The 8,481-nt window shown below is 62.3% G+C and overlaps 1 protein-coding gene across 1 annotated transcript; it reads right to left on the reverse strand.

Moving 5' to 3' along the window:
• Nucleotides 1-494: 494 nt before the first annotated feature.
• Nucleotides 495-6,198, reverse strand: HCN3 (hyperpolarization activated cyclic nucleotide gated potassium channel 3). The gene is made up of 7 exons (XM_019470796.1): nucleotides 5,776-6,198; nucleotides 5,459-5,620; nucleotides 4,749-4,967; nucleotides 3,320-3,466; nucleotides 2,975-3,215; nucleotides 2,184-2,348; nucleotides 495-1,639 (listed from the first exon to the last, which is right to left on the reverse strand). Exons 1-7 carry the CDS (start codon nucleotides 6,184-6,186, stop codon nucleotides 495-497), a joined length of 2,490 nt encoding a protein of 829 aa, XP_019326341.1. The 5' UTR covers nucleotides 6,187-6,198.
• Between the last annotated feature and the right edge of the window lie 2,283 nt (nucleotides 6,199-8,481).

Below are 8,481 nucleotides of genomic sequence, written 5' to 3' on the forward strand. Positions count from 1 at the left end.
GGGCGGCGGGGCCGGCCGGCGGCGGCCTGGCCCCGAGAAGAGGCTGTAGGGCGCGAGAGCAGAGCGCAGCGGGGCCCGGCCCCCAAGAAGCAGTTGTGGGTAGCCGGGCTCCCCAGGGAGGCTGGGGTTTGGGCGAGGGCTCTGACCCATCCTGCTGCCTCCAGGAGGGCAGGACTCAGGACAGATGGTGATGGAGCAGGGAGGAGAGAGCCCAGGCAGGGTCCCCCCCTTGGGGCAGTCAGCAGAGCCCCCTCCTCATCCAGCCGGGCCAGCTCTGGAGTTGCCCCACACCCGTCCCTGCTGTGCCCCCATGCCCATAGCAGCCAGTTCGTGTCCCCGGGCGCTGCCTCTCACCTCATCTTCCCTCTGACACAGCCGGGGCTGGGGGCCTTCGCCACGTGCTCTGCCTCTCCTGCCGCCTCTGCTCTCCTGCCGCAGGTGCCGCCGGGATGCCCGGGTCCCTCCTGCCTGTGCACATGGGTGGTGCCGGGGGCTCACATGTTGGATGGGAGTTTGGGCTTCCCTGTTTCCACCTCGGGGCTGAAGGCCACGGACCCTTTGCGGGAGGGACCTGCTGCCTGCCGGGATGCGGAGACCGGGGACTGTGGGGTGGATGCTCCCACCACGGAGCGGCTGGGTTGAGCCAGCGATCCTGAAGGCATCTGCTGTGGGTGTGCTGGCTGGCCTGGGATCCCCGGACATGGCTTGGCGAGGAGTCCGGCTACCGAGGGAGAGGATCTGCGGGCCAGGTTCCCTGCGGATTTCCTGCCCTGCTGCAAGGAGCTCCCGTCGACTTGCTGGGCCACTTTATTGGGAAGGGAGGGCTGGGAGGCGGAGAGGAGCCGGACGTCCTGGGTGAGCCGCCCCACAGGCAGGCCCTGGATGCTCCTGTGCTTCACCAGCTGCTGGGGCTGCATCAGAAGAGAGATGTGGGAGCCAGTGGCTCGGGACAGGCTGTAGTGGAGCGTTCTCCCCGCCGGCAGCGCCTGCTCCGAGCTGGGGGACGAAGCCCTCGCTGCCTGCTGCAGCAGCGAGGTGGAGACCGAGGTGCCCCGGGACTTGGAGAGCTGGGGCTGGGAGCCGGCCGGGGGCTGCTTGGCTGCTGCCGGCAGCTCCCCCTTCTGTGCCGCACGCGGCAGGGGCTGCACCCCGTGGCTTGGTCTCTGGTCCCCACTCTCCAGGGGCGCCTGGGACTGGACCATGGGGGAGGAAGGTGAACCGGCGGCGGGCGTCTGGAGGTGGGACTGCACCCCTGACGGGGAGCTCACAGAGGAGGGCCGGGAGCCCCCCAGGCTGGGCTGGGACCTGCGCACCTGCTTCGTGAGCAGGGTGGCCTCAGGTGAGAGCGGGCTGGAGATGGAGGAGGGTGGCAGGAAGATGTGAGCCTGCAGGCTGTGCTGGTGAGTCAAGGCAATGGCCACGTTGGTGGTGGCGGCGGCTGTCTGCAGGGGTGCGTGCACCAGTGGCTCCCAGATCACCGGCTTGCCGCTCAGCTCCCGGCCCATTGCCATCTGCTGCAGGTCCTGGATGTTGTGGGCCATGTCCTGGTCGTGCTTCACGATCTGCTGGATCATCTCGTTGTTCATGGGCCCTGCACTGTGCTCGGCTCGCTTGCGGAGCAAGATGGAGTTCTTCTTCCCTGGGTGGGAGGCAGCAGTGTCACCGACCCTGGGAGCGCTGGCTCTCGGGGACACCATGGAGGGCAGGGTGGCAGTGGGGAAGGGACAGTAAAACCTCATCGGTGTGCTGAAGGGAAGCAAGATTCTGGGGAGGTTCCAGGCTGGGGCAGAGGGAGAAGCAGGGACAAAACAGGGAAGTCCTGACTCCAAAGGCTCCAGGCTGTGGGCTGTGGGCTGTGGTCCTGCTTGCCCTCCGCAGGTGAGGGGGGGCGAGGACGAGCAACTGGCCAACGCCAGACAGTGCAAATATGTGTGTGGGGGGGTGACAGTCCCCCTGGGAAGCCTGTCCTATGGCATTGCCTGTATCTTGCCTGGGAGGAGAGAAGGATCCTGGAGGCAGGCACCTTCCCTGTGCTCCCCCTCATTCTCATTGCTGGGGACCTATGGGGCTGGGGTGCCATGATCCATGGGGTCCGTGATGCTGTCACCCATGGGGCTGGGGTGCCATGACCCCTGGGAGCAGGCGCAGAGGCGGCTGTGCTGGGCTCAGGGGCTGCTCCTCACCTATGCGGTCCAGCCGGTCCATGGCCACGGTCTCAAAGGCCCTGCGCATCATGGGATACTCCTCCAGCACCTCATTGAAATTATCCACCGACAACGAGTAGAGGCGGCAGTAGGTGTCAGCTCGCACGCTGGCTGTCCGCCTGCCCCGCGTCAGCAGGCAGATTTCTGCAGGGAGACAGGTTTGGGTGTCAGGATGACGCAGCCATCCGTCCCCTTCCCACCAGTCTCCCCAGATAATGGCAGCCAGAGCGGGGACAGGACTGGCCAGCACTCCCACACCCTGCACAGAAACAGAGCACAACTCAGGAGGAGAGACAGACCCAGGAGTTTGGACAGCCACAGCTGTGCCCTCAGCCAGGCACAGCCTCTTCCTCCCTCCCCAGGCCATGGAGACATCCCTGGGCACAGCTGCTGTGGTCACCTGGCCTGTTTCTCTCCCAAACCTGTGCTTGTAGCCTATAAACTGGCTCAGGTGCTCTGCTCTAAACCACCCTCCTCTCCGGCCAGAGGTGGGGTGGGTGGATTCCCCCTCTGCCCAAGCCAGCCAGAATTCAGGGCTCTGACTGCCAGTCCCTCTGATTCAATCTGCTGGACAAGGTACCCCATAAGAACAAGGGTGGTGGACTTCTGAGCCCCAGAGCCCAGTGTGAGGTGGATGCCAAGCTTTTGGCACTGGGCAAGAGGGAATGGGCAGAGGGTGCAGCAGGCAGAAACATCAGGGCTGCCCCAGCTCCTGCCCCCTGGCAGCTCTCACTCTCCTCTGCTCTCCAGGTCCCCCAGCCCAGCCTCACCCCCAAAGTAGGAGCCATCAGACAGCTTTGTCTCCTTGTTGCCCTTGGTGAGGATGCTGACCACCCCGTGCTGGATGAAGTACATCTTTTTGCCCACGGTGCCCTCGCGGATGATGAAGTCCCCGGGCTGGAAGACCTCAAAGCGCAGCTTGGTCAACATGGCTGTCACAAAGTTGGGGTCTGCATTGGCAAACAGGGGCATGTTGGCCACCAGGTTGCGGCAGTTGAAGTTGATGATCTCCTGTGGAGTGAGGAGCAGGTCAGTGGCGACATCACTGAGCCTGACCCCAGCAAGCACCGGCTCCCATCCCCCAAGTCACCAGCACCTGGGGTGCCTGCCCATACCTCTTTGAGCGGCTCACTGAGCTCCCCCAGGATATTCTCCTCATCGAACATCTTGCCCTGGTAGCGGTGCTCGTAGTATTCATGGATCCGCTGGCGCGTGTCCCCAGGCAGCTTGTGGAATGACATGTACTGCTCCACTTGCTTGTACTGTGGGGACAAAGCAGAGCCACATGGAGCTGCGCTGAAACAAGCTGCACCGTGCCAGAGGCCGGTGGCGCTGCCAGCCAACGCTTTCCCTCTCCTTGGCAGTGAGAAGCAGCTGCTGCCAGAGCTGGGATCCAGCCACCCCTGCTCCAGGGCCCTGTTCCAAAGGCCACCTCCAAGGCGGAGGACGGGACCCCCGTGCACTCAGGGTGCAGAGGGTCCCAGGGCAGAGGCAAGGATGGGGGCCTCACTATGCTAGGGTGAACCCCAACATTGTGAATGGGGCGTTTCTATCCACACGGGCAGCCTGACCCCAATCCCACACCCCCCAGGTGAGTGGCAAGGGCAGAGATCAGGGCAGGAACCTGCAGGGCAGGGCAGCCCGTGCTGAGCAGGTTTTGGAGCTGGACCCGCTCGTGCCAGGGCGTCTTCCCCCAGTACTCAGGCACTCACTACCCCACCCCGCTGACCTTTTCCTGGTACTGGCGCCGGGATGAGTCCAGCGACTGGATGAGGGCGGTGGCGTGGCCGATGAACATGGCATAGCAGGTGGCCCCCACGATCATGCTCAGCATCGTGAGCCAGACGTCGGTCATGCCCTCGGGCGCCTGCTGGCCGTAGCCGATGCAGAGCATGTGGCTCATGGCCTTGAACAGGGCGTGCGAGTACTGCTTCCCCCAGGAGTCGTTCTGCAGACGAGGGAACAGCGGCGCTGGGGGGGTCTGTCGGGAGGGGCTGCTGGGCGGACCCCGCCAGTCCCCGCTCCCCAGAGCCCCAGGCAGCTTGTGGAATGACATGTACTGCTCCACTTGCTTGTACTGTGGGGACAAAGCAGAGCCACATGGAGCTGCGCTGAAACAAGCTGCACCGTGCCAGAGGCCGGTGGCGCTGCCAGCCAACGCTTTCCCTCTCCTTGGCAGTGAGAAGCAGCTGCTGCCAGAGCTGGGATCCAGCCACCCCTGCTCCAGGGCCCTGTTCCAAAGGCCACCTCCAAGGCGGAGGACGGGACCCCCGTGCACTCAGGGTGCAGAGGGTCCCAGGGCAGAGGCAAGGATGGGGGCCTCACTATGCTAGGGTGAACCCCAACATTGTGAATGGGGCGTTTCTATCCACACGGGCAGCCTGACCCCAATCCCACACCCCCCAGGTGAGTGGCAAGGGCAGAGATCAGGGCAGGAACCTGCAGGGCAGGGCAGCCCGTGCTGAGCAGGTTTTGGAGCTGGACCCGCTCGTGCCAGGGCGTCTTCCCCCAGTACTCAGGCACTCACTACCCCACCCCGCTGACCTTTTCCTGGTACTGGCGCCGGGATGAGTCCAGCGACTGGATGAGGGCGGTGGCGTGGCCGATGAACATGGCATAGCAGGTGGCCCCCACGATCATGCTCAGCATCGTGAGCCAGACGTCGGTCATGCCCTCGGGCGCCTGCTGGCCGTAGCCGATGCAGAGCATGTGGCTCATGGCCTTGAACAGGGCGTGCGAGTACTGCTTCCCCCAGGAGTCGTTCTGCAGACGAGGGAACAGCGGCGCTGGGGGGTCTGTCGGAAGGAGCTGCTGGGCTGAACCCTCCAGTCCCCCCTCCCCAGAGCCAGGGAGTCCAGAGCCCCAGCGACGAAAAGGTTTCTGATGTGTCCAAGCCCAAAGGGCAGAGCTCTGCTCCGGAAGGAGGCATTGGGGACTGTGCAAAGCCCTGAGCCTGGGCTTGGGGGAGGAGACAGGAGCCCCACTGCCCTGTTCCCTCCTGGCAGGGCACGAGGGACTCCCCTGGCTGCTCTGACTCCAGCAACAGCCAAAGTGGGCTGAGATGGGAAGGTGATGCAGAGATTCCCTCTACCACATCTCACTGCTGTTGCAGGGCTGTGACCAGAGAGACGCTGCTCCGCAGCACGTGGATCCAGGCAGCTCCAGCCTTAGAGTAGGAGATGTGTAACCAAATCCTCTCCTCCCCCCCACCCGGTAGATGCATGGCCAGTATCGCCCCCGCCCGGGGCACTCACCACCATATGGTTCATGGAGACCCAGCAGTCCTCGGGGAAGTCTTGCAGCATGGGCACCAGGAACTGGAGGCAGCCGTCCCAGTGACACAGCAGCAGCATCATGCCGATGAGGTTGAAGATCCTCACCACAGCACTGGCCAGGTCGTATGTCATATGGAAGATCTGGGGAAGAGGCAGGAGTGGAGCTACAGAGAAATTCTTTTCCCAGAACAGCCCTCTGAACCCCTGCCCTCCAGCCAGCCCTACCCCACAGCCAGGGATCCCTGACCTGGCCCAAGACACTGACCAGGGGCCTTGGACCCCCAAGGGGTTCTAACCTCCTCCCACTGGTGGATGTAGCGGATGAGGCGCGAGAGGCGCAGCAGGCGCAGCAGGCTGAGGATCTTGGTGAAGCGGACGATGCGCAAGGCCCGGGCTGTCTTGTAGACATCAGAATCCACCTGGGTCTCCAAGTCAACAATGAGGAAGATGTAGTCAACTGGGATGGAAGAGATGAAGTCAACCAGGAACCAGCTCTTCAAGTACTTCATTTTGATGGTGTGAGGGTCAAGGATGATCTCCGTGTTGTCCTCCACCACAATGCCTGTCCGGAAGTTCAGCACCAGGTCAGCCAAGAAGAAAGTGTCCGAAAGCACATTGAAAACGATCCAGGGAGGGGTGTTCTCATCCTTGAAGAAGGTGATGCCCACAGGCAGGATGATCAAATTCCCCACCATCAGGAGCAGCATGATGAGGTCCCAGTAAAACCTGCAGGGAGGGAGCGCGGGGGACAGAGTGGGGCAGGGAGAATTGGGGAGAGGCAGGACACAGGCAGTTAGAAAACAAACCCAGGATCAAAGTTAGAGTCAAACCCAACACGGAGAGACAGGCACTCAGGACACACGCACACATGCCTGCCCACACACATGACTAAGACCCTTCTGCTTGGCTGGGACACATGCAAGTATATGTGTGCGGAGAGGAGCAATTCCACACCGGCTCTTGAGGCAGAGCAGGGCCAAGGATCTGGGGGAGCAAACATCACCCTGTGTGTGTAGGATCGGAGGGCTGTAGCTCGAGGAGTTTGACTGTCGCTCCTCCCTCTCCTCGTGGCATGGCAGTGCATGCACACATATGCCCCCGCCCCAGACTTGACATCTGCCCTGTGGAAAATGGGGAGGACGTGGGCTTTGCTCCCTAGAGCTCCCTGTCACCCGCCAGCTCCCTGCCACCACCCAGGCTGACTTAGCAGGATTTAGAATAAGCTTTGCTGGTTATGCAAACCGAGCACCAAGCTGCTGGGGTGGCCAAGGGACTCGGGGACCAGGGAGGCGGTCGGGATTGTAGCACGGGGGAGCCAGGCAGCAGCCAAGCAAGGATAGACAAGTGCCATCACCATGGGGAAGGTGGGAAGAACATGTTTAGCCCCAAAGGGGCTGCTCGCGAGCACTGGGCAGGAGCTACACAGCCCAGGGCCTGCAGGACACTAATCCACCTCTTTTTTCTGAGAGTGGACGAGCTTAGAGGCTTTGGAAGAAAAGCCAAGAGACACCAGGCAGCAGTTGATGAGTGTTTGGTTATGCCATGAAATTCAGCATCCCCATTCACACGCAAATGTGGCTGGGATGTTTTCAATCTTCACACAAACGCATGTAATGCCTTCACGAGGCCTGCGATGGTGCCTGCGATGACTCCTGCAACAGCTTGGTGGACTCCCAGGCTCCGCACTCAAAGTCTTTATGGGTGCCTAGAAAAGCAAGTCCAGCTCCCACCTTCGGGTGCCCCCATTAGTCCCAGCCCTGGTTGTGGGTATAGACCCGAATCTCCAAAGGTGACCTCTGGGCAACTCTTAGTGCCTCGTGGATCCAAACTGGCTTTTGCATGTGACAAGAACACCGTGCGCGTTTCGTACCCTGCGTCCTCGGTGGGGCACAGGCACCAGGCTTTCTGCAGGCAGCAGGGAAGAGGAGGGAAGAGAAGTCGTGGCACCACGTGAGGGTCCTTCAGCAAGAGAGCACCAGAGCCTGGCAGGGAGGGGGGCACCACCACCCCAGAGAGCTCCCCCAGGTTGAGGAGCCTCACACAATTTAACACCTCCTTGCCCATGGCCAAGGTTTGCTGGGGCAGGCAAGGAGATGCCAGCCAAGGCAGAAGGGGCCTGACTTGGCCAAACAATCGCCTCCTGCACCCCCACACTGCGCCGTGAGAAATGCCACGCACTGAGCGGGGAAACCGCCTGCCCCCCACAGCTGCCTGAACCTGCCAGGAGCTCTTGATTCAGATTTAGGCTTAAGCTTTTTAGGGCAGGCCCTGCCCTTTACTCTGTGTCAGGCCAAACATGCGGGGCCCTGATCTCATCGGCCTTTACGTATCCTCATAATGTGATAAACACCGGAGTAATCCCGCCGGCTGTCCACCTTACAGCTTGCTTCATGTCACCTTCAGCACAGGGCACCAGCTGCGCAAGCCGCTCCTGCCAAGCTCAGGCTCACAAACTTTGGGGCAGCTTCCCCGGGAAAAGGGCTCTAAGGGCTTGCAGCCCTTGGTGTCGTGCTGGAGCAATGCAGGGGAGCTGGCACGCGCGGGAGGTTGGGGCCCAGTGGTGAGGGGAGCTGGCTACAGGTGCCAGGGACCTGCAGTGGGTGCTGGCCCCGCTCCAGGGTGCCTCGCCAGGCTGGGGACATCGGCCGTGTCACAGCTTGCTGCGGGAGATGACTGCCTGGCAGCTTCATCCCCCGTAAAGAAAGCCCACCCTATATGACTCAACATCCCCGTGACACCCAGTTCCTCCCACATCATCCGTCCCTGAGCTCTCCCTGTGATCCCGGTGACACCGTGAGCCAGGCCCGGCTCCTCGCTGGGTGCCCTGCCCTCCTCCAGCAGCTGCCCGGGCTGTGGAGATGGAGCCTGTGCTGGGCAGTTGTGGGCAGCGGTGGGGCCCGTGTCCCCATGGGGATGGTGCGGCTCCTCGCCAGACGCAGAAATTAAAAACAGGGGGGCAAGCTTTGCGAGGAGGCAAAGACAGGCAGCCCCTGCCTCCTCCT

Source organism: Aptenodytes forsteri, unplaced genomic scaffold, assembly GCF_000699145.1.
Source record: "Aptenodytes forsteri isolate BGI_AS27 unplaced genomic scaffold, ASM69914v1 Scaffold624, whole genome shotgun sequence".
Lineage (NCBI taxonomy): Eukaryota > Metazoa > Chordata > Aves > Sphenisciformes > Spheniscidae > Aptenodytes > Aptenodytes forsteri.